This window comes from Macrobrachium nipponense, chromosome 23 (genome assembly GCF_015104395.2).
Source record: "Macrobrachium nipponense isolate FS-2020 chromosome 23, ASM1510439v2, whole genome shotgun sequence".
NCBI lineage: Eukaryota > Metazoa > Arthropoda > Malacostraca > Decapoda > Palaemonidae > Macrobrachium > Macrobrachium nipponense.
Genome location: NC_061090.1, coordinates 6,349,374 through 6,376,873, shown reverse-complemented (window position 1 = coordinate 6,376,873; position 27,500 = coordinate 6,349,374). Strand labels below are relative to the sequence as shown.

Below are 27,500 nucleotides of genomic sequence, written 5' to 3'. Positions count from 1 at the left end.
TTAAAATATGAATGCGATGACAGGCCTAAGTAACTTTTATTGTTGGTTTAAATATGAATATGCTATATAGTAGACCTTCGATGATTTTTGAAGCAAATCTGAATGCATGTCGAAGGATACAAAAATAACTCTTTAAACCCTGCTGTCACATTAAGTTCTGAATGACAGTGATCGAGTGGGAAAAATTACAATTCTGTTTTTATAAGTTGCTGATTCTCTTTTGCTCTGTGTATTCCAGATACCAAGAACTTAGAGAGAGAGAGAGAGAGAGAGAGAGAGAGAGAGAGAGAGAGAGATATTACAACTTCGTTTCCGCCGGAGACTGATCTTCTTTTGTTTTGGTAACGTCAAGCACGGCAGAATCGTCGATGGACTGAGTTGTGCCGTTGTTGAGATGGAAAATATCTCGTCCATTGTTCCACTTGTAGGTGGCGGTTCTCAGCGTGGAAGTTCTCGTCACTTCAGATTCTGGAAGAGTAATACGAGAATTAACTTCATTACTAAAACTTTATGAAATTGATAAATTACCGTATATGTGTAATTGGATATTTGGCGATTTGCGGGAATTGTGTGTTTAGAAACAAACATATATACATATATATATTTAGAACGTATATATAATATATATATATATAATACTATATATATATATATATAGTATATATATATAGATATATATATATATACTATATATATATATATATACAGTGGTACCTCAACATACGAAAGGCTCAACTTCCGAAAAACTCGAGATACGAAAGCAAATACGAAAAATTTTACAGCTCTACATACGAAAATTGCTCAAGTTACGAAAGGTTGTTGCTGTAAAGTCCCGAGATTCGCCTGGACCACCGAGAACAATTTTAAAACTCCTGCACCGCCAACTGAGTAAACTCGCCACCATCCCCCCACTCTCCCATTGGTTCCTGATGCTAGTCACCCCATAAGATCCTGCTCTCCTATTGGTCAGCATCTACCCCTTGTGCTTTAAGTATTCTATTGGTAAAAGGATGCCTGTAAATTGCTCAAGTTACGAAAGGTTGTTGCTGTAAAGTCCCGAGATTCGCCTGGACCACCGAGAACAATTTTAAAACTCCCGCGCCGCCAACTGAGTAAACTCGCCACCATCCCCCCACTCTCCCATTGGTTCCTGATGCTAGTCACCCCATAAGATCCTGCTCTCCTATTGGTCAGTATCTACCCCTTGTGCTTTAAGTATTCTATTGGTAAAAGGATGCCTGTAAATTGAAAAACTTATTCATGCAATACATTTAATAAAAAAAAACATTAGGTAAAGATAGAATAAAGAATAGAAATGAATGGTTATTATACTGTTTGGTAGTTTCAGTAGTAGAAGAGAGATAATGAAAATTTATGGCTTAATGTGTACAAGGAAAAGTGATTGCTTGGCGATCGTTCGATACTCGTAAGTGCTGGATGTAAACAGAAGTTTGGAAGCTTTTTTTTTGTTTGTTTATCATAGTTAATGGTTACTTAATAATTATTTGAAATGAGTACATGCAATACATTTAATAAAAAAATTGTGAATTAGATATCATAAAATATAAAATAAATCAGACTGCCAACAAATACGTATTTTTTAGAATTCTTCTTCTGTTTAATATTACGTTATGTATATGTTTAGTTATAGCTGTCAGTAAATCGGTATCTCCATTAGGTAAAGATAGAATAATGAATAGAAATGAATGGTTATAATACTGTTTGGTAGTTTCATTAGTTGAAGAGAGATACTAATGAAAATTTATGGCTTACTGTGTCCTAGGAAAAGTGATTGCTAGGCGTTTGTTCGGTACTCGTAAGAGCTGAATGTAAACAATCGATTGGAAGGTTTTTTGTTTGTTTGTTTGTGTATTATAGTTAATGATTAATTAATAATTATTTGAAATGAGTACATACTGATTATTTATACATTTTATTGGCATATTCTAAGCTTTTAGCTTCTTAAGTTTAGATGTCAGAATCATAGACTAGGCTACAGTAGCAACCGCTAACATAGGCTAGGCTTATTGCTAAGGGACATATGCTAAAGTCCTAATATATGCAGTAAAAATGGGTTTGAACATTACATGCAGTTGAATATTACTCAAGTATGTACAGTGTTTTGCCTTTTTGGAGTCATAGTTCTTCCGTCGGATCGGCGTCGTAACCCTAGAACATGTGTTTTAGGCCTGGAAAGATAATTTACTGGGGTGTTTTTGGAGGGCTTGGAACGGCTTAGCCATTTTACATGTAAAATGTGGTCCAAGATACGAAAACCTCATGATATGAAGGGTGCCTCGGAACGGATTAATTTCGTATCTCGAGGTACTACTGTATATATATATATATATATATATATATATATATATATATATATATATATATATATATATATATATATATAATATATATATATATATATATATATATATATATATATATATATATATATATATATATATATATATATATATATATGTGTGTGTGTGTGTGTGTGTGTGTGTGTGTGTGTGTGTGTGTATTTATATGAATCACACAAGTTTGGGATGTGATGAAAATAATAAATAAAGGTATAAGCCACGAAGGAAAAATAAACAACGGAGTTTCTACAAGATCTTTCGACGTTCAACGTCCTTTACTCAGCAGATAACAATTTAATGTCTAAAAATATCAATTCCTCTCATTTTCGTAATTTCAGATTCTGCAGAGAGGAAGACAAGAATTAATCTCAATGCTTAAATTTGATGAAATTTATAAATTACCATTTATGCAATTATGTATTTATGATATGGGGTAACTGAGCAGCAGACATCTATATTACAGAGTAAAGCCACATTGTTGCACATTCAGCCTAGAGAGAGATGGTTTAAATACTGTTTACAAGCAGGGGCAGTATACTAACTTAATGGCATTACTACAAAAAAAAAAAACAAAAAAAACCGTGTTTTACCCTTAGATTAGCGATAAACTCTAAAAAAAAAAAGGCGTGTTTTACCCTTAGACTAGGGATAAATTCGCCTCCTGATCGAGGAAACATTGTATGAGTAAAGGAAAGCAGAAACAAGAACAAATCCATATCATGTCAAATGAGAAAGAGAAAAAAAAAACATCAAGCTAGCAATGGATCCACTTCTTGAGAGACCAAAGATTGTGCAAGTCGAAGAAAACAAGAAGGACGAGAAATCCAAAGCTTAGGAGATAAATTTCGACAGAAATCCAAATCTGAGGGCATAAATTCCAACAGTAATCAAAAGCTGATATAAACTTCGACAGAAATCCAAAGCTGAGGATATAAATTTTGACAGAAATCCAAAGCTGAGATAAATTTCAACATAAACCGAAACTGAGGACACAAATTTCGACAGAAATCCAAAGCTAAAGAATAAATTTCAACAGAAATCCAAAGTTGATGACAAATTTCAATAGAAATCCTAAGCAGAGGACATAAATTTCGACAGAATTCCAAAGCCGAGGACATAAATTTCAATAGAAATCCAAATCTGAGGACATAAATTTCAACAGAAATCCAAAGCCGAGGACATAAATTCCAACAAATATCTAAAGCTGAAGACAGAAGTCCAAAGCGGAGACAAATTTCACTAGATATCCAAAGCTTGGTGCATAAAATTCGACAAAAATCCAAAGATGAAGACAAATTTTGACAGAAATTCAAACCTAAATACAAATTTTGACAGAAATCTAAAGCTAAATACAAATTTTGACAGAAATCCAAAGCTAAATACAAATTTTGACAGAAATCCAAAGCTAAATACAAATTTTGACAGAAATACAAAGCTAAATAGAAATTTTGACAGAAATCTAAAGCTGAAGACATAAATTCCGTCATAAATCCAAAGCTGAGGACAAATTTTATTATAAAACCAAAGTCGACGAGAAAAATTCCGTCAGAAATCCAAAGCTGAGGACAAATTTCATTATAAAACCAAAGCTGAGGACAAAAATGTCGTCAGAAATCCAAAGCTGAGGTCATAAATTTCGACAGAAATCCAAAGCTGATGGCAGACATTTCATTAGAAATCCAAAGCTGAGGTCATAAATTTCGACAGAAATTCAAAGCTGATGGCAGACATTTCATTAGAAATCCAAAGCTAAGGTAATAAATTTCGACAGAAATCCAAAGCTGATGGCAAACATTTCATTAGAAATCCAAAGCTAAGGTCATAAATTTCGACAGAAATCAAAGCTGATGGCAGACATTTCATTAAAAATCCAAAGCTGAGGTCATAAATTTCGACAGAAATCCAAAGCTGATGGGAGACATTTCATTAGAAATCCAAAGCCGCGGACATAAATTTCATCTCCAAACGGCCACTCACCCACTGTTGCCGAGTCTCGTCTCTGGGGCCATCGGCAGTTGGCCCCGTCAGAAAAAAGCCGCTTCGCGTGTGTCCGGAACTTCGTGGTGGTGAAGGTGTACAGGAATGGGTTGATGGCCGAATTTACGGGGAGGAGCACGACCACCACCCATGCGTACAGTTCGGCTGAAAGAAAAAATGGATTACTTTTTTTCATGACAATAGTCGTTCATTGTTGCAGGTGGAACTCCAAAGTTTAAGCGAAGATGCAATGCAGTACTGTCCTAATATTATTCTCCTTGCATTTCAATACATTTCTATATATTTATTAATCTATCTTTTATTTTTAAATAAGCGAGGTCTCTCCTTTCTGTATTTTCCTTCACCTCCTCTTACTTCTTCCTAATCAGTACCACATTCTTTGAAAGCTTGAGTTTCAAGCCAATGGACCCTGTGGGATTGTACCATGTGAATGGGGTTCATCTTCTAATAATAATAATAATAATAATAATAATAATAATAATAATAATAATAATAATAATAATAATAATAATAATAAGTCAATGAAGGTGGATGTCAAAATCCCCATGTCGTCATTCTTATGAATCTGAATAATCTCCCATCATTAAATCACTACTTTCCCTTCGAAACTGACACTTTACCTTTGAGTTTTGAATGGGAAAATCTGAAGCATCAAGTCAATGTATATTTTATGCCTATTTTAGAAAAGTATGTCTTGGAGGTTGGGCGGGAACATCTTTTTTATTCTGCGAAGATTTCTTCAAAGAATATGTGCATTTTACTTCTACAATTTCACTTGGAACATTTATGAAAGCATATTCTAATTTGTGGAAACTAGCTGGTCAAGTAAATGTGGGTTAGAAAAATTTGTATCGAATTAGGCATCAACATGGAAACACATCACTGATATTTGTTTCTCTCTCTCTCTCTCTCTCTCTCTCTCTCTCTCTCTCTCTCTCTCTCTCTCTCTCTTTTTATTGTGGTAGAAAATTTTGTTTAAACTCTGATAAACTTTTTCTTGCGTTTTTATCTAATTACCCTTTACCTTGCTTATAAAAGGAACATCAATAATAAGAATAAACAGCTAACAAAAAAAAAGGAGATGTTTGCAGCATAACTCACCTCATAATAATCGAGCCTACCTTTTAATTAAAGTAGTAACAACAACAATAACAGAAACATCAACATTAACAAGCAATTAATAAGTACATAAGCTAATAAGTATAAACAGAATCACTTATACCCTCAACACTTTTCCATTCTAATTTGGTTTCTCTTTCTTTGTACGCAAGAAGAACAAGAATAAGTCAATAAACTGTCAACAAAATCATCTTTTAGGTTTAAAATTCTTTAAAATTATTATTTAGTTGTCATTCCTTTTGCATAAAAAATAACATTTACCATTCCTTTTGGATTGGATTATAGAATTTAGGCCAAAAGCCAAGCACTGGGACCTATGAGGTCATTCAGTGCTGAAAGGGAAATTGAGAGTAAAGGGGGTTTGAAAGGTGTAACAAGAGGAAAACCTCAAAGCAGTTGATTTATGAAGTATTTGTCAGGAGAGGGTGGATAGCAGGATAGAAGAAAGAGCATATGTGTTAGATTTCTAAATTGCTTTTTTGTTGACCGATGGTTGATAAATAGATGTGATGAGCAATGATATTCTTTGAAACGATAGATATCATCATTTTGACCCCAATGGAAACGGGGTCTTGAAATGATAGATTCGGCTTTAGCCCCGAAAATGTTGACGCATCACTGGGGGTGGCGCCAGGTGATGCGCCACCCCCAGTGATGCGTCAACATTTTCGGGGCCAAAGCCGAATCTATCATTTTAAGACCCCGCTTGTTTCCATGGGGGTCAAAATGATGATATCTATCGTTTCAAAGAATATCATTGCTCATCACATATGTAATAATCACATTTAATAATCATATATATTCCATATATGTAAATAAGTCCATGACCCAAGGGGTCACTGGCGAGACAAGGAGTGTGATATGAGCTAATAAACAGGACGCAAGGTAGACGCTGCCGCGCTGTCTGCGACGCCCTGGTTTGCATTTGCCTGTGTAATCAAAAGCATTGTCTTGTAAAACAGGTCACAGTGTCTTCATCTGAGAAGGTGACCTATAGCCCGCAGAGACAACACGTGACTTCCTAGTCACATGTTCGTCTGTCTGTATGTTATGTATGCTGAGCTAAGTTTTACTCTACTATCTTTTGTAAAGACTTTTGTAACTTAGATCTCGACTTCCACTCATCGAGACAAGTTCTCTGAAATCACTTCTTCCTCTAATCAAGAGATGTAGTTTCCAAATATATGTTAAGTTTGACTACGATGAGTTTGAAGTCTTCACCTATACTCAAAGAAGATACTAACGAAACTTAGAAACTCTCTCTGCATCGATGTCACTCCGACGAGAATGGGAAGTAGACAAACAGATACTTGCATATAACATCGCAAGGTATAACATCCAACGGGACGCCTTTCTATACATAGGCATATCCCGTATACATCTACTTATCAACCATCGGTCAACAAAAAAAAAAAAACAATTTAGAAATCTAACACATATGCTCTTTCTTCTACCCTGCTATCAACCCTCTCCTGACAATTACTACATAATGCAACTGCTTTGAGGTTTTCCTCTTGTTACACCTTTCAAACCCCCTTTACTCTCAATTTCCCTTTCAGCACTGAATGACCTCATAGGTCCCAGTGCTTGGCTTTTGGCCTAAATCACGTCTTATGTCCGTGCATGAGTGGAAGGAAGGATCTAGTTTTGGGTAGATTTTACGGGCGAGGTAATAATGAGCTATATATGACGTCACGTATCTATTCCAGTACAATGAAATTGCGACGAATAAATGACGTCATATTATGGGGAGCGTCGTGAGAATGTTCGTGCTTGTGTACGTACGAGCTGTTTCCACTACATAATGGGAAGGTAAGATAACTAAGTTGGAGAAGCGGCCTTGCCTTTAAAATGACCATACACAGTTGTGTTTTAGTTAAGTGTTAGTGCTCACTGCTGAAATGGGTAAGCGTAGTACTTTTAAGCCCGAGTGTGGCTTTGTCTTTTTATATTTTAAACCTTTATTTCAGAGATGTCCTTTTCCAAAAGACTTTTTGACTTATGTCATTTTGGTTTATTGGCAATTTATTTGCGTGGGGTCCCTTTTCTTTTTTCATTTTAAACAGACGTTTCTGGTAGCTTCAATGGGAACTTAACTGATAGTTCCGTGGATAAGTTGTGGGGAGACTATGACTTTTCTAGTTGCCTATTTTATGACTAAATTAATGTTAGTTATTGTAGAGAAAGAGGTGGACGGGTTTGGTTCAATCCCTATTCGGATAGCAGTGGTGAATTATTTACATTTTGAATTATAACTTGTTCACTTAAACATTTGTTTCTTTGAGAATTTGATTTATTTAGTAAATCCTTTTATTCTTTAATAAATGTATTTTAGTAGTTCACGAGTCTGATTTAGCTACCTTAGGTAATTATTTGAGGTCGGTTGGATTAGTTGAGAGAGAGAGAGAGAGAGAGAGAGAGAGAGAGAGAGAGAGAGAGAGAGAGAGAGAGAGAGAGAGAGAGAGAGAGGGGTGGGGTGTTGATAGAGAGAAAAAGAGAAAGTCACTCAGTGCCTTACTGCTCTAAGGTCATGGCTACCAACATACTTCGAAGAAGCAAATTTTATATATAGCCCTCCAGTCTTTGTGGAGGGGTCAACATATGAATGGAGGTACAGTAAAATAAATGAACGGGGTTGCAGCTAGGGGACGAAGGGACGCTACATTCCTTTTGCATAAAAAATGACTTATCATTCCTAGACGATTAAAAATGCAGTTATTTATGCTCTAATGGTTATTTCATCGTCATTCATACCTTCCCTTGCATAGAACAACACTAATGCCTATAGCAGCATTAGTAACAACAATGAAAAAACTACCCATTGTAGCAAATGGAGAGACAAATCTACAGTTATGTAACTGTACAAATATATTTAAAAAAATAACAATTAGCTGAGAGCTTTCGAGAATCTGTACGATTCTCGTTAAAATTCTCAGTACATTTTTACTTTAAAATATATTTGTACAGTAACATAACTGTGAAACTGTATCTTCAATACCAATCACAAAAACCTATGAAAATAAATAGATGCACCAATTTTTAAAACATATTTGAACAGTTACAAACCTGTAAATCTGTTTTTCCAAGAACAATAATAAGAAATATGAAAATAAACAGATACACCAATTTTTAAAACATCTGGACAACTGCATAATTGTGGATTTGTATTTTCAATAAATAAAAACAAATAAAAGTAAACGGATGCAGAAAATAAAGTCCAAAATCGTTGTCTGGACTCGACTTACGAGGAATGTTGGTGCTGGAGAGAGCCAGGACCCTCAGGATGATGATGGGAATCCAGCAGACGCAGTCGGTGAAGACGATGAAGAAGAAACGGATGGCGAATTCCCGGTCTCCGAGAGCCAAGGGCGTGTTGGCCCTGGTCTTCCGGATGCTGCAGAACATCCAGGTGTAGGAGATCAGGATCATCACAACCCTGGAAAGATGGAATACCCGTGTGTTTAACGTCACTCTATCAAACGGCTCCAGAAGCCAGATCACTTGCTGGCATAAGGTCAGCTCAATCGGAACAGAACCAAATACAAAATCTAGGCCAAAGGCCGAGCGCTGGAACCTATGAGGTTATTTAGTGCTCAAACTGAAATTGATGGTACAAGGTTTGTAAGGTGTAACAGGAGGAAAACATCGCAGTTCCACTATGAATCGATTGTTAGGAGAGGGCGGGAAGTAAGATAGAAGAAAGAGAATATGAACGGAGGTAGAGTAAAAGGAATCAAAGGGGTTGCGGCTATCATCGAAGGGACAGTGCAAAGAACCTGAAGTAAGCCTACAGTGCACCGCATGAGGTGCACTAGATAAATCTGAATTAACAATAACAATTTCTATTTGGAATTCGCTGCTATATAAAGGGGACCTTTCCTTAATATAGGTCTCTGTTAGCTGGTCAGAGTCCACACCGGGGTTCATACTCAGTTTCAAATCTTACTACAATTACTGTACAGGGTGCCTTTGAGCAAAGATTCGTTCAGGCTTACAACTGGCTTAATCTAAATCAACAAACTTCCCCCACCTTCCAGCCGCCAACCCCCCCTCCTCCCACACATTTTTTTATACGTTTGGGTAAAACATCACTATGTACATTTCGTAAGAGGAGGCTCATGCATACGAGATGTCGATTAATAATTTTTTTAGTAGGGAGATCAAAGGAATAGGCAACACGTCTACGTTAGGTAGAATCAGCACAGATTAAAAAGAGAGATACGGTGAACCTCTCAAAATGAGCCTGGGATTCAGAACTAATTGATAAATTCTTGCTTCAACCAGCAATTAAGAAGATTAAAATGAAGCTATCATTCCTTCGCCTGTATAAATAGCACTGTTCTCTACCTACTAATCCATTACCTCTCCACTGAGGAAGACAGTTGTCTTCACAATATAATGCTATGATCTCTGTCCTCTTGGTGTTTTTATGGGCTCCCTTTATTATATATATATATATATATATATATTATATATTATATATATGTATATATATATGTATATATATATATATATATATATATATATATATATATATATATATATATATATAAGTCATATCACATTACCGTGATTCATATGCATACATCGAACTACAAATGTCCTTTAATATCTAATTCACTCTACTACGGAATTAATATATTTTCATATATGCTTCACCAAAGGGGAATTTTAATTAGGCGATAATAGAATTGTCGGCGCCCGGGCGCGAACCCAGGACACCATACAAATCCAGATCATCAGTGAAGCTATTTACCCATTCCACCACCGCAAGAGGCTATAAGTTAATGCCGTCTCTCACCCTCAAATACCTTTTGCGCTTAGGTATTCGCTGATTTGGAGCCAGAATTAACCCACCTCGACCTCGGTAGTGATGTAGTGCTTATGACAACACGTAGCCATTATATAAGTCATATTACATTACCGTGATTCATATACATACATCGAGCTACAAATGTCCTTTAATATCTCATTCACTCTACCTCGGAATTAATATATTTTCATATATGTTTAACCGAAGGGGAATTTTTATTAGGCGATTATAGAATTGTCGGCACCCGGGCGCGAACCCAGGACACCATACAAATCCAGGACGTCAGTGAAGCTATTTACCCACTCCATCACCGCAAGAGGCTATAAGTTAATGCCGTCTCTCACCCTCAAATACCTTTAGTGCTCAGGTATTCAATGATTTGGAGCCAGCATTAACCCACCTCGACCTCGGTAGTGTTGTAGTGCTTATGACAGCACGTAGCCATTATATAAGTCATATCACATTACCGTGATTCATATACATATATCGAGCTACAGATGTCCTTTAATATCTAATTCACTCTACCTCGGAATTAATATATTTTCATATATGCTTAACCGAGGGGAATTTTTATTAGGCGATAATAGAATTGTTGGCGCCCAGGATCGAACCCAGGACACCATACAAATCCAGGACGTCAGTGAAGCTATTTACACACTCCACCACCACAAGAGGCTATAAGTTAATGCTCTCTCTCACCCCCAAATACTTTTCGCACTCAGGTATAATGGGTACCTGCTGTCATAAGCACTACAACACTACCAAGGTCGAGGTGGGTTAATGCTGGCTCCAAATCAGCGAATACCTGAGCGCAAAAGGTATTTGAGGGTGAGAGACGGCATTAACTGATAGACTCTTGCGATGGTGGAGTGGGTAAATAGCTTCACTGACATCCTGGATTTGTATGGTGTCCTGGGTTCGCGCCCGGGCGCCGACAATTCTATTATCGCTTATAAAAATTCCCCTTCGGTTAAGCATATATGGAAATATATTAATTCCGAGGTAGAGTGAATTAGATATTAAAGGACATTTGTAGCTCGATGTATATATATATATATATATATATTATATATATATATATATATATTTCTAATCGATAGAGTGACATTTTAATCTCTTGATTTCTTTGGTATTTTAAGGGCTTACTGGATACTAAATATGCTAGTTTCTAGTGAATATGACCAGTAGATTTCATGTGGATATGTATCCAATGAAGCGTGTGATATCTGTGCATACTGACCCAAGCTGGTTAAGACCGACGAAGACGACTGCCGAATACATCCATCCGGGAACCCAGGGGTCGTCCAAGTGGAGTGGAAAGCACAGCCCATTAGTGCCGTAAAATCCCTGTCGGTTAGTGTAGTAAAATACTGAAAGGAAGAGAGGGAATAATGAACAGACTAACTAATGTTATGTAAAGCTCTCGTCAGTTGATGTCACATAATATTGAAAGGAAAGGTGTCCCGGTGTTTTTCCGGAATAAAATTTTATCAACGTACCTGACAAAGATGACACTTTGTCACAGGGTATCTTACATCCCTACCTAATTTTTTACTGTATTCTGTTTTACGAAAGTTGCATAATTCTGGTAATTATAAGAATAACACCGATTTCTTGTAGACATCGCCAGCAAAGTCAGAGGAATGTCTTTCGAAGATATAATGACGTAACTTATGACGTCATTAACTTGCCTCCTTCTCGATGGATAATTGGCTATTCGTGAAAGTCTCAGCCTCTGGCATCAATAAAATACAACCAACACTCATAGTTTACACTTTGTAGTAGTGGTAGTAGTAGGAGTAGTATAAAGGATTTATGTCCTGAGGTCGAGTGCTAGAATCCTTGAAGTAAAAGGTTTCCACAAGTAATTCGAGAAATGCCTAATTGCCTTCTATCATTATTTCTCCATTGAAAAATTACATAATTAAAAATCACTTAACAAAGTGAAGAAAACTTTGGCATTCGTCGTAACTCCTTTGATATTTTTCCTGATATGATATTGACGATCATTGTAATAAATAGAGCATATATAATTATCTTTCTGCACCTTATGGAAGTCAACAAATGACGAAAAATTGGTAGATTTGGATGTCCGGGTGTACTCGTTACCCCAAAAAGGGCCCTATTATTTACTGACCTGTTCAAGCTTACGTAGGTTTTGCCACGGGGCTCCTCACTTCTAAATAATTGTGCAAGTCGAATCCCAAAAGCTGTCCTGCACCCATCGGGAACAATGATTTATCATTGCTTCCATTCTTGAAGCCTTGACAAGGTACGAATATTCATTTAGAATTTCAGAGACAGCTGTTTGTTGGCATCACCTTGTGGGAGGAGTCGGGACGTCATATGTTTATGTCACGTATAACTTTGAACCCATTCATTAGTGTTCCACCACTGGCTTCGGCTGCTTTATTTTACTCTTATGAATATACTTTTTTTTCTAATATAAGTAATAAAGAATGCTGCCGAACATTAGGTAGGGATGTAAAGTATACTATGACTAAGTAATATCTTTGTCAAATGCACAGAAAAAAAGTTATTCCTGAAAAACACCGGGACATAGGCTCTGAATGTCATAGTAGTTACTCATTTTAATGAGATGATAAAGGCTTTCTGCCATTTTAATTCCCATCCGTACCCTTTGTTCTAGTCCTAATTACCTGTCAGCTTCTTAAACTTTACCTTGGTCTAATTTTCATGCACCTTTTAACAGAGATTTCTTGGGACTGGCCCTAAGAGCGTCTGGTAATACTGATACTAAAAAGTGATAATGATATTGGCCTGTAACTAAATGTTTCCTGGCTAATCCATATACTCTTGACGATAATGAATCACATTAGTATGAGATACGGTTACTGAAACGTTGTGTCAACTTTAAAAAATGGAATGTAAGTAAATACATTCGTATCTCTGAGACACTTTACAGTTCAGATACAACAAGAATGTCATGCACCAATTCTCAAAACTTCTTGGGTGTCATGACAGTTTATTATTGGGAAAATCCTGTATAAAATTAACGCATCTGAATCAGCTATAATTTTCAACAGAAGATATCATCATTATTATTATTATTAGTATTATACCCGAGGATGGGTTTACAAAGAAAGGAAGAAACGATTTTTGACTGGATGGCCATAGTTAAGTAGCGCTCCCTGACCACGACTATCCAAAGAAAACTAGCCCCTCATTATTATTATTATTATTATTATTATTATTATTATTATTATTATTATTATTATTATTATTATTATTATTATTATTATTCGTCTGGTTTGTATTTATGACTATGCTTGCTGAAAACAGCAGCCCGTATATCCCCGAACATCGCTAACTCCTTTGATTAAAAAAAATGTTTAGAGTAGTTCATCATTACCTTCAGTTTGATAAAATTCTTAATATATTACCCATGAATCTCGAAAAACTTATTATCATTACTACTACTGCTCTTTAATCCCAACCGAAAAGATCCAAATACAAAACAGTCAATACAGAAATAATATTAACTGTTTTCGTAATATTATTTCTCATTCTGTGTTGCCAACTAATTTGGAGCATCCGATTCTTGTTTGATTATTTGTGCACATTCAAGCAAATACGTTTGCAAATAATATCTCACTACATTTAAAGTTTTGTCTTATAACATTTTTCTTTGACTCCAAAAATAAAGCGAAGCTTCCACACTGCTTGCTAAGCTATATTGTGACTGATCACTCGTTATCATTGACCGGTTTCCACTACAACTAATGCAATCAATGTTCTCAGCACAATACGTAGCTTGTAGTGATTGCACTTGCAACCAGTGCATTAATGAGAGCATAGTAATAGTACTGTACAAAAAGTACGCCGTTTTATACCAGGAGCAATGGCGAGTGCGAATCCAGCCGCCCAAATAACGACCAGGGCCAACTTGGCCCGGCCGAGAGAGAGCTTCGGCGATCCCAGAGGCCAGGTGATGCACAACCATCTCTCGACGGACATAAACGAGAGGATCATGACGGACACCTGTTGGGAGAAAGGAAACAGAAATAACTCAACATGCAATGTACTGGAATGCAATGTACTGGAATGGAATGACATACAAACTCTGGCTGGGACCTATAAGGTCACTCAGCGCTGAGAAGGAAACTGCGAGTAAAAAGATTGTACAGGTGTAACAGGAGGAAAACCTCACTGTTGCTTTATGAAACCATCGTTAGGAGAAGGTGGAAAGTAAGATAGATGAAAGAGAATATGAACAGAGGTACAGTAAAAAGGATGAAATGGGTTGCAGATAGGGGGGGCGAAGAGATGCTACAAAGACCCCGCGTGAGGTGTACTGTTGGCCCTAACACTCCCCTCCCACAACAGGGATTAAGAAATGCACTGGGTTTGCCAAATGGTTTGCAAAGGGTTCGGATGCAAATGATTTTATGTTAATTATTTTAGGTATAGACGTCACACTGATTATATTTCTTCAGTGACCACAGCATCAACCTAACCCCATTCATTGCCTTTTATCTGAAGATTATATGATGGAATATTATCTTCTACTATTAGTATTATTATTCAGAAGATGAAACCTATTCATATGGAACAAGTCTACAGGGGCCATTGACCTGAATTTGAAGCTCAAAAGTATATGGTGTTTATCTGAAAAAAGTAACAGAGGTAATAGGAAATACAGAAATAATTTCAGTTATTTGAAAAGAAAAAATATATTAAGAAATGAATAAATGAATACATAAAACCGTCAGTAAATGATAAAAGACAATACAATGAGAATTACCTTAGGGTAGTAAAACATTGCATCATCGTTTGAACTTTTAAGGTTCTAATTGCTTAAAGAAATATAGTGATATAATAGTGAATTGATGTAATGCACAAACTTCCGGAATCGCAGACACTTACATAAAGACCAAGTGCGCCTCATGGTGGCCTGTTCGTTCGAGCAAAGGCATGTGGTGGCACACAGTCCGGTCATGTGACAGGAATCAATCTTGATATGTTATCAACTACGAGCTGCTAAAAACAGCTGGTATTCATTTTAATTATTGTACAATTTATCTCTTCCAACGATACCCAACTGTTCTTGTTGAACTGTAACATTTTTATCTGTATTATCCGATCAGTTACGAAGGCCTTTCAGGGAACCTGAAAACTGCTGAATAGTGGATAAACCCCCGGTGCATAAAACTAACACACTAACCGCTTCACACACATTCGCAAAAGGCTCATCAGCAGTGTCGAAGCTCCTTACGTGCCCTGCACCACTAATCTCTAATCCGGCACGCCATTGCTCGCTTCCTGGATGTGTATGCACGTACGTACGTACCTACGTGCGATCCTATATGCAAAGGTAAAATTTTGGGGTCTCTCACCTCAGACGAAGTCACTGCCAACACTCCGGTAATCGTACATTGCCACGATGACATCCAGTAGTAAGCGTGTTCGTGATACTCCGATCTGAACTGCAGGTCTTTGGAGGCCATCACGAGGAGATAAACGCCCGTGCATAAGTCGGCCACTGAAAATAAAGGTCCAAATAAATGCCAAAAGAACAATAGGCCTAAAGTGATAACACAATTACTTGAGAAGTAAAATAGGCAAAATTGAGGTGGGCTACTTTGCTGGTTTCCCTACGGGTTTTCATAAGTTACTTAAAACAATTTACAAATAAATGCCTGAAGATCAATAGGCCTAAAGTGATAACATAATTAATTGAGAAGCAAAACTGGAAAAGACTTTTGGTATTTTGTTAGTTTCCCGAAAGGTTTAAGTTTCTATTGAAGTTGCGCTGAAGAGGAGAAGTAAAAGAAAAGAAGGAAGATACAAAGCAGAAATATATGAATGTGAATTATAATTGGAATATGAAATTTAGGCCAAAGGCCAAGCCTTGGGACCTATGAGGTCATTCAGCAATAAAAGGGAAATTGAGAAAGAAGAAGGCTTCGGAGGTGTGACAGGAGGAAAACTTCGCAGCTGCACTATGAAACAATTGTTAAGAGAGGAGTAGATAATATGAAGAAAAAAAAAATATAAAAGGGGTTGCAGGTAGGTGCCGAAGAGACGCTGCCAAGAAGTCTTACGCAATGCCTACAGTGCACCGCGTGAGGTGCACTGATGGCACTACCCCCCTAGGGAGAATTTGAGTAGGAGAACAATTGAAGATTGGGGAAATGAAGCACAGACGGAATAAAAGAGGAACTTTGAAGCTCTATAAAAACGAGAAAATGCAGACAAAGAATATTTACGACCGATGATCAAAGGCCAAGCGCTGGGACCTACGAGGTCATTCAGCGCTGAAAAAGAAGTGGACAGTAAAAAGATCTGAAAGGAGTGACAGGAGGAAAATCTCGCAGTTGCACTGTGAAACAATCGTTAGAGAGGGTGGAAAGTCAGATGGAAGAAAGAGAATATGGACGGAAGCACAGAAAAGGAACGCTGCAGAGACCCTTCAGCAATGCCTACAGTGCACCGCGTGAGGTGCACTGACAACACTACACCCCAACGGGATAGCTTTTCATTAGGGAAATTAATAAATCATTGAACGTCATATCATAATAAAACAAAGAATATGTGATGCTGGATGACGTCATTTCCCTACGGGAATTAATCTTCTCACTAAAGGAATTAAAACTTAACAGTATACGTCATCATTATCCTATAATCTTTGGAAATTGAAGATTTCCTCGTTGGAGATAACGCTCTGAGATATATATATATATATATATATATATATATATATATATATATATATATATATATATAGTCATTCTCTCTCCTACTTCTTAGCGAATGGTTGGTGTTTTAGTAGTCGTGTTTTAATGTTCTTATTTCACTTTTAACTTTGAATTATGCTAATTTTTAAATTATAATTTTTAAATTTTAAATTTTAGATTGTAATTTTTATTTGTATTTTGCTTTTATTAATTTAAAAATGTACTTTTATTTTAACAGACTGGTGATGCACAAAGTTCCTTGTGCGAAACGTTTCTTAACGAATAAATCCTTTTAACTCATCATGTGTCTTCGGCTTTCCTGAAGTTATGATTGTATATATATATATATATATATATATATATATATATAATATATATCGAACTACAATGTCCTTTAATATCTAATTCGCTCTACCTCGGAATTAATATTATTTCATATATGCTTAACCGAGGGGGAATTTATTAAGTGATAATAGAATTGGCGATCGACGGGCGCGAACCAGCGACCTCCCAATTCCAGGACTGGCAGTGAAGCCTGGAATTGGGAGGTCGCTGGTTCGCGCCTGTCGATCGCCAATTCTATTATCGCTTAATAAAATTCCCCCTCGGTTAAGCATATATGAAAAATATATTAATTCCGAGGTAGAGCGAATTAGATATTAAAGGGGACATTTGTAGTTCGATATATGATATGAATCACGGTAAATGTGATAGACTTATATATATATATATATATATATATATACATATATATATATATATATATATATATATATATATATATTAGATGTGTCAGAATTTACTTACATTTCCTATTCAAAGTTTCGGGATTTTCAGTTGTAAACTTCTTCGTGTTACAGAAAAATTTAGACCATAATTTATAGTTACCGGTTCGGAAGTTGTATCTGTACTATTCCTGTGAATGTGAGTGCTTAAATTTTATATATATATATATATATATATATATATATATATATATATATATATATATATATATATATATATTCATATATATGTACATATACATACATATAATTGTAATAGAAAGAATGCCCTCTTAACTCTCGAATTCTTGGCGCTATTTTAGATTCGCTTGCCACTACAAAGACTTAAGAATTCGAGAAGTTAAGAGGACATTGTGGCTATTACAATTACATATGTATCTGGTAAAAAGTGACCAGTAGAGTCTACATATCTATAGATACATGCCATGTATATATTTTTGGGGAATATCTACCTTTTCAAAGGGAGGACCTGTGACTCTAAATATGCGTAGGCCTACCTGCCAGATTCCTGATGAAGAGAGAGAGGATCTTGTTGTCGTCCCTGTTGAGGACGCGCCCGAACAGCACGGTCATGTTGCCCAGGAGGGTCAGCATTGCCACCAGCCACACGCCTACCCTCAGCTCCATGCGCACCAGCAGGTGCTCGAACGACGATACGCCTGCCGGAGGGAGAGACGTGTCTTGCTTACGCCATAAAGAAAAGTGTATGTATATATGTATATATATATAATGAATATATATAAATAAATGTATATAAATATATTTCAAATATAACCTATCTATATATATATATATATATATATCCTATATAAATATAAATTAATAATAAAATATATAAATAATATAATATATATATATTATATTATTATATATATAATATAATTTTAATTAATTAATTAATTTAATTAATATATATATAATTATATATAAATTATTATAATATATATTTGCAGGTAACACGACTCAAGCTTAGCAATATTCCACACAAATCTAATTCACAATTAACATCATATAAGGCGTATCGAGTAATAGAAGAAATTCAAGAGGATATCACTAAGGAAAAAAAAGGAAAAAAAAAACACATAAATGGCACAACAGTGATTAAAAACATGCCATTACCGAGAGGCAGTGCCGTGCATTAAGCAGCAACGATTCACTTTGAAGGCAAATAGGGTCGATAGGAAAGGGCTGTCCGAGTCTCTCTTGCTTCGTTTTGTCATTACCGACCTTAACTATACATGGTTCACTTAAGGTAGATTCTTGGATCAGCCGTATGCCTACGAGACGTTTGTTTGGTGGCCGCTGATTGGCTGGTACCGGGAGGTAGGCAGCTTCCCAGCCAATCAGCGCCAGCCAAACAAACGTTTCATAGGCATAGGGCTTACCCAAGAATATACCTTAAGTGAACCAATTATAGTGGAGTGAAAATGGGTTTCTCTTAGCAAAAAAAAAAAAAAAAAAAAGTACAAAAAAAAAAAAAAAAGTACAAATACACACTATTGGTATTAAAATAAATATGATTTCTTACTGAAAACGTATACGTGAGCATGCACAGAAAATGTATGCATGAACACAGGAAATGTATACATGAGCATACTTAGAAAATGTAGACTTGAACGTACATAGCAAACATATACATGAACAAACTTTGAAAATGTGGACGAGCATATATAGCAAATGTATACGCGAGCATACATAAAAAAGGTAGACATGAGCATACATTGCAAAGGTATACATGAGCACACAGCATACGTATACATAAGCAAGCATTGAAAATGTAGACATGAACATAAATTGCAATACATCCAATAATATATCTAGAGCGGCACACAGCACAAAATCAAAGCGAATACGTATAATTAAATTGAGTAGCAATGCATGAAATAAATTTCAACTAATAACTATGTGAAACTAAGATTACAAAACTCAAACAAACCTCTTATGAAGTACATCAGCTTCAATATGTTTACAACAAGGAAAAAGAAGCAGACCTTTCTTTGACATAAATAAACCTATTTTATAGAGAAAACGTCATGCAAAAGATGGCGAATTTGATGATCATGGTGGCAAGGAATATGGTGATTATGGTAATATTGAGAATTCAATAACACGTAGCATATAAGTAATTAATTTTATGAATTTAAATCTTGACCACAGTTTTTCTCACACTATGAGGAATAAGTGATGTCAAATAAGGGTTTAAAATTTTTTTTTTTTTTTTTTATTACGGGACGTGTTTAAATAAACGGCAAAAAACACCTGAATGCCAATACCTTCATACAATGGACGAGGTTATATTCCAATATGACTGAGCTTTGAGCCCCAAACACCCGAAGATGACAATGTATGAAGTTTGAAGTCTGTCTTCCAATATATCCAAATTATAGTGTTTTATAAAACGCCAGTTTAATAGAAAGCCTGACATATGGATTGGTGGACAAGCAGACACATAAATTAGTACTAAGTTCATGATGAGTTATTCTTCACTTACCATCGGTTTTCGGCCAGCAGTCAGGAACGGAGGGAAGGTAACCACAGTACCGGAATCTCTTGAAGTATCTGGGGAAATAAACGAATGGAACAGAATAGAATGAAATATAACATTGAATTTAGGTCAAAAGCCGAGCGCTGCGACCTATGAGACCCTTCAGCGCTGAAACGGAAGTTTACAGTAGAAAGGTCTGGAATGTGCAGCAGGAGGAAAACCTGACAGTTGCACTATTTGTTAGGAAAGGGTGGAAAGTAATACGGACAAATTAATATGAATGGGGGTACAGTAAAAGGAATGAAAGTGGAAGCATTTAAGGGCCAAAATGACGCTGCAAAGAACCTTAAGTAATGCCTGAGAGGTGCACTGACTGCCCTACCCTCCTATGGAAGCTGAAATAAGTGAGAGATTAAACTCTTAGCAACATCCTCTCTGATACTGACATTTACTGACCTCAAGAAATGAACTACGTGCAATGTGGCAGTTGTGAAAGAAAAGTCATTTACACGCAGGAGAAAGACCTACTCAGTCTTTAAATTCTGATTTGGTCAAATTCTCAGTCTTCCCTCTAAGAGGAAACTTTTTTTTTTTCTACAATATACGGAGAACATTATAATTCCCCTTCTGAATTTTTTTTTCTATTCAGTTCTGTCTACACACGCACATCCACTGTACAGTAACTATTATTAGCTATATTCAGATTAGAAAAGAACACCGGGATAGAAAGTTCATCCCAAAAGATTTATTGAGTATAGGAAGGTTTAACCCATGTAGGTGAGGTAATATATACATATATATATACTTATATATATATCTATTATATACTTATATATATATATAATTAATATACTAATACTATATATATCTATGTATATACCTCACTACAGGGTTAAACCTTCCTATACTCAATAAATCTTTTGGATGAACTTTCTATCCCCGTGTTCTTTTCTAATCTGAATATAGCTAACAATAGTTACTGTACAGTGAATGTGCGTGTGTAGACAGAACTGAATAGAAAAAAAAATTCAGAAGGGGAATTGTAATGTTCTCCGTATGTTGTAGAAAAAAAAAGTTTCCTCTTAGAGGGAAGACTGAGAATTTGACCAAATCAGAATTTAAAGACTGAGTAGGTCTTTCTATATATATATATATATATATATATATATATATATATATATATATATATATATATATATATATATATATTGTAATGAGGTAAAATATCACACACCATCTCATCCTCCAAGAAGTAAAGTAATACTCACATTTATACTCTTACATATAACCAACGCATGTTTAGAAATATCTCTATACCGTCTGGGACCAGTTGACATTAGATCTTTAAATTACGATGATAATACTCTTGGAGACTGAGAACAAGGGAACTTGTACGAGAAATGACGCCGCTAACAAGGTTTTAATCACAGGTATGGTTTGAATTGAACTGAATATAGAATTTAAGCCAAAGACCAAGCACTGGGACCTATGAGGTCATTCATCGCTGAAACGGAAATTGACAGTAAAAGGTTTGAAAGGTGTAACAGGACGAAAACCTCACAGTTGCACTATGAATCAGTTGTTAGGAGAGGGTGGAAAGTAAGATGGAAGAAAGAATATAATGGCGGTACAGTGAAAGGAAAGAGAGGGTTTGCAGTCAGGGGCCGAAGATACGCTGCAAAGAACCTTAAATAATGCCTACAGTGCACCTCGCACTGCCATTGCTAAGGGGTCACAAGTATGGGTGATTCCTTGCGGGAATTTCCATCGTTCATAACCAACACGTAATCCTGAAAAATTAGAAATGACTTCATCTCCTATTCTCCCCGAAATGAGGTTCTGACGAGTGCCTTGTAGATGATGCTGCAGAACTGTAATTAATTAAGACGAACATTTTCCCATGTAATCAACCTTTCAGCCTCAGGAGTATTGTGACGATGTGATTATTCATGATTAACAGTTCTACTTCTACTCCCTGTGGGCGTCCTTATGTGTGAGTGGTAATAATCCTGATTCCGTCAATACGAGTCCGATGAGTCGGGCTAAGGATTGCTAAGGAAGAAGAAACAAGAAAAAGAGGGATTAAGGACTAAGTAAGAAAAGGGAGATCTAAGGGAGAAAAGGAATGGACGCGTAACAAATAAAAAAAGGGACTAAGAAAGAGACAAGAAAAAATAAGAAAAAGGCTAGTTAAGAAACAAAACACGGAAACTAAGAAAAAGTAAGACTACGAAAAGAAGAAAAAAGAAAGGAAGGGTAAGAAGAAAGAAAGAGGAGGGCTAACGAAGGAAACAAGAAAAAGGAATGCAACGGAACAAGAAAGAAAACAAGTAAAAAAGGAAGGCTAAGTAGAAGAAGACAAGAAAAGGGAAGGGCAAGAAACTAGAAAAGGAGGGCAGGGCAAAGGAGGTAGGAAAATTGACGAGGGATAGGAGACAAGAAAGCGGAGGGCTGGGGAAGAAGAAGAAGAAGAAGAAGAAGAAGAAGAAAAAGGAGATTCAGAAAGGAAAACAAAGAAAGGGAGGATGGGGGAAAACAGAGGAAAAAGGAGGAATAAAGGACAACAAAAAGGACGGCTAAGGAAGAACAAGAAAAGGACTGCTAAAGAAGACAACAAGAAAACAGAAGATAAGGAAGATGTAAAGAAGAAAAAAAAGTCTTACATTGATTTAACTAACAAGCGAAATAGACTCGATTCTTAGGTTAGTTTTAGGTATAGAAAAAATGATAGAATTAAGGAAACACGGAGGAAGGTATAAAGTTCCATCATTTTGTACTAAATGATATGGAGGATGCTGAAGCCGGTTTACTCTTAAGTTTGCGACGACAAGACAGAACTCTTGGCCAGTGAGGAAATGGCATCCCCAAAGAATGCACATAAAAAACCTTTGCATGCACAATATATTCGTTAACTGCACCCTTTAAGCTCGTGTTCATTTCATTTGGTAGCTATCGCTAACATCACGACAAAAATCTGTTCGGATTTCCAGCATATAATTAACACTCTTGTTTTGGGCACCGAGAACTCTTCAGACATTTTTTAAGACCTGTACAGAACAAGGAGTGGCAATTTCTCGTTATTATTAGAGACTTCTGGTCAATATGGAGCTAGACTTGAGCACTTGAGCAAGCCTAAATAATCAGGTCATAGGCATCGACTCTGAAGTGTATGTTAACATATTCGTGCCATATCAGTGTTAATAGGATCTTTTCGTTCACAGAGATGAATCCACCTCATCCTTGCATCGTCGTCCGCAGGAACTCCATGAAGAATTAGATCCTTATTTTTTCCTTATTTTCAAAGCACCTGTATAATCCACACGAGTTGGGCAAATTGGTTGAATTATCGCAACTGCAGCAAGAAAGAGAAAATAAAAGCTGTCATTACGGAAAATATCGATATAAAAAAGGCAGAAACAAGGTCTACGCACTGTTAGTTTGTAAACAGACTTATTACTCAGAGCCACCAGAGATCGCAAGGTGACCCCGTGACGTCACGACCCTTACCTGCGCACTAGTCCCTAATTTTGGGTCAGCCGTGAGACGACCTTGTATTCGTTAGATCTTGAGTAAGCCTACTGTCATAAAATGACACAGTTAATTTCCATTTCATCAAAAGAAAAGTGTTCATTTCTTTATCATTGATTTTACTGTAGATTTATTGTGATTTACTAATTACTAATTATTATTCTAATTTTAAGTAATATTTTTCACCCGTATTTCGCAAATGTGACAAGAGTTTCCCTCAACTAGTTTTCCCGCCTTAACGTTGGGGTTATGTGCTGTTGTCCGAGTTTCTGTACACACATGACAATTTAAGGGGATGTTCATGGGTCCCTATTGGGGCGAGCACTGCCATTCTGTATTAGTTATATTATGTAATTACTTCCTGTGCCTATGTTCATGGAGACATCGAACTAGCTAAGTATCTTATATAAGTTAATTTGCATGTTTAGCCAAATGTGTATAGGGGAGTTATATAAGAACGCTAGGTTAGTTCTCGTCTCTTTGCGTTGGGCGACTACCAGTGAGATTTAAGGTAAACACAAATTGATTTCTTGTTTTGTAATTTAATTCCAGTGCCTAAAATTCATACCGTTGTTGCATTCTTAAAGAAAATTATGTGCTATGGGCCATTTTGAGCAATCGGAGAATATAATTTCACCACACCTACCTTGGTATTTCTTAATCCCAAAAGAGTGCTGGGGACGTTATAGATATTTGGGGAAATTGGATGAATAGAGCTTGAGTTATGAAGCAAAGTATAGACCAAATCTGCTCCTTGTCATGGAGAAATAACATAGGCGTCTTTACTTCTGGTACGAACAGGTTTCTGGTTCGCTGCCTGATAATCTTCCCTGCAAAATCTAAAAATATTTGTAAACTTACTCTAAGGCCTTCTAGGGCCCAGCTTAAATCTCTCCAAGAAATGGAAATCTTTCTCTTTCATGACTTCTTTGGATTCAAGGCTTTCAATGAAAAGTATATCCATCCATCCGTCTGACATTACTCAGTGGTAATTGAAAATATTCCGACTATATTCTAAGGTTCGGTGACTTTCTTTTCTTCTATTGCCAGTCTTTCTTTTTTTTACAACTGATACAGCATTTCTAATCTTCACAACTCATACAGCCTTTCTTCCGTTAAAGAGAAAGACCGTCACTTTCCTCCTTTCCCTTCATTCTCTTGAGCCTGGGTTAGAAAATCCCATTAGGTTACCCATAGGCCTATGCCCTTACAGTACAAAATCAAACAACAACCAGCGACATAGGAATAAATCTTTTGTGTCAGCGCAGAGGTCTAGAAATGAGAGTAGCCGGTCTGGTGAAACTTTTTCAGAGAAAAGGAAAAGGAATGTCATGATTTCCCAGCAGGACATAAGCAGCAAATTACTCCAAGGAAATATACTCCGGTGCGCGGTTGAAATATTAGGTCCCAAAAAACTAGATTTCATGTGTATCTTGAACGAAGTTTTCCGACTGAAAAACGATGTTGCAGGAAAATTTCTCGAAACATAAATACTACTGTTAGCATGTTTGAGCACACACACACACACACACAACACACACAAAACACACACACATATATATATATATATATATATATATATATATATATATATGCATATATACATACAGGCATACACACACACACATGTATATATATATATATATATATATATATATATATATATATATATATATATATATATATATCTGACAATGTCACTACACATCACGAATGATTCAAGTGAAAAAGATAATAACCACGTTTAGAAAGTGGTTTTTATAAATGTTTCAATTATTATTAATCTTTGAGAAGCGCCCTTTATACATAATTAATGAAAACAACATTCACATTAATGAAATAGGAAATGAAACGAAGAAACTTCTAGGTTACTTACACGTGGTAGAGATTAGTCGGAGATTCAGAATCCATGTGTGCGTCAGAAATATTCAGCAGGAGCTCAGTCGACAACTCCATCTGGTACAAATGCCTAAGATTACAGGGGCATAAAACAACATGAGTTACTCCTTATCGATCACAGATATATTATGGTTCAATATAAGTGACCCTCACATGAAAAGGAAAGGAGGCGAGACTCTCTACTTTTATTCCAAAGTCATCTTCAGGGTATACCATGAAGAGGACTTTACGATAAAAGTGAAAGACTTGATATTTCTTTATTTTATTTTCATGTAAGAAAAGAATAGTATAGAACGAAATATCAAATGTAGGCCAAAGGCCAAGCGCTGCAACCTATGAGGTAAATTAGTGTTGACGCTGAAATTGACAGTATACAGGTTTAAATGTTTAACAGAAGGAAAAACTCGCAGTTGCAATATAAAACAATTGTTATGAGAGGGTGGAAAGAATAAAAATATGAACAGGGGTGCAGTAAAAGGAATGAACGAGACTGCAGCTAGGAACCAAGGGGACGCTGCAAAGAACCTTAATGCCTACAGTGCACCGCATGAGAGGTGCACTGACGGCGATACCCCTCTACGGGGTAATTTTATGTGAGGATCTCGTATATTTTTCATCCATAGGACTGTTGTGGAAATACATGACATATGTTTAAGAGTTTACTGAATTCGTTAATGCTCATGACAATTACGACTGCGACCTGAGAAGATCAAATCTTAAGGCAGTCATACTAGAGTTAAGTTTTTATTACTATTTAATATATGGACAAACCAATATATTCCTAAGCTTATTTATCTTGCCTCTGATGACATGAATATGGCATAAGTTTCTTAGTACCATCCTAAATGTTTGTTAATTGTGTTATTATAAAAAAAAGAAGAAAAAAGAGTTACCCACTTACAAGGATGCCAAAAGTGGAATCCTCTTGAAGGTAGCTTCGGCCATGGACACCAGAGGGTTGCCGTCCAGGTTCCTATAGGGGCATTGGGATAACTGAGGCTTTGTTACAGATGTTTTACATACATACAAACATATATATATATACATAAATATATATAGTATACACAAATGCACACACACTCACACATATATATAGGAAGAAAAGGAGGTGATGCATCTTTCAGCTTCATTTCCAGACAACGTTTCAAAGCAGGGCTTCATCATCAGGACTAATATGCAAAATTAACAACAATTAAACTCAATTCGTAAGACTCAGTAAAATTCATTAATGTTAAGATATAGATATCAGAACCGAAATATAATAGTTAAACCAACCTAGCGCCTCAGAGTAAGAAAACTGTGTAACCAAGAAGGGCACCAAAAGGACGAAGAAACATCTTAAGCTATAAACAGGGCCAGAAGAAGACTGACTATTCAAAGATGGAACCAGTTGTTTGATGGTTAACGACTCGAGGATATGGAAAGAGGTTTCATCGGCAGCTTGTTTTCAAATGTCAAAATCGTCATAGGATATAAAACACTCCTTCTTACTCAAAGTACACCTTGTTCTAAGGGTAACACCACGGAGACAGTCGACTCGCACTCTCAGCATTCTTTTCGTGGACTTTACGTAAGTCTCGAGATTACATATCGGGGCAAGTATACTCATGCACCACCAAAGAACGCATAAGGTTATGCATACAGTGTCTTTAAATCTAAAGCGAGATCCAACTGTTCTTGGATTCCTTAGAACGAGTTTGGAATTAAGACAGTAAAAGTATTTATTTATATTCTGCCGTAATATAGTTAAAACGTAAAAATCAAGTTTAGGTATCGTAGGTATAGGAATCTTTGGCTGAAATTTATTATTCAAGA

At 36.2% G+C, this 27,500-nt stretch overlaps 1 protein-coding gene across 3 annotated transcripts in view; it reads right to left on the bottom strand.

Moving 5' to 3' along the window:
• The window catches only part of LOC135196135 (relaxin receptor 1-like), a 518,632-nt gene that overhangs the window by 422 nt on the left and 490,710 nt on the right, over positions 1–27,500 (bottom strand). For all 3 annotated transcript variants that reach the window (XM_064222669.1, XM_064222680.1, XM_064222689.1), the window contains 10 exons: positions 26,587–26,658; positions 25,663–25,755; positions 20,265–20,332; positions 18,271–18,432; positions 15,648–15,793; positions 14,145–14,292; positions 11,531–11,660; positions 8,723–8,913; positions 4,338–4,502; positions 1–468 (listed from right to left, as the gene is read on the bottom strand). The exon at positions 1–468 is cut by the window's left edge and continues 422 nt beyond it. In XM_064222669.1, the coding sequence (XP_064078739.1) occupies positions 299–468; positions 4,338–4,502; positions 8,723–8,913; positions 11,531–11,660; positions 14,145–14,292; positions 15,648–15,793; positions 18,271–18,432; positions 20,265–20,332; positions 25,663–25,755; positions 26,587–26,658 (1,345 nt within the window). In that variant the 3' untranslated portion in view covers positions 1–298. The remainder of the gene's footprint in view (positions 469–4,337; positions 4,503–8,722; positions 8,914–11,530; positions 11,661–14,144; positions 14,293–15,647; positions 15,794–18,270; positions 18,433–20,264; positions 20,333–25,662; positions 25,756–26,586; positions 26,659–27,500) is intronic.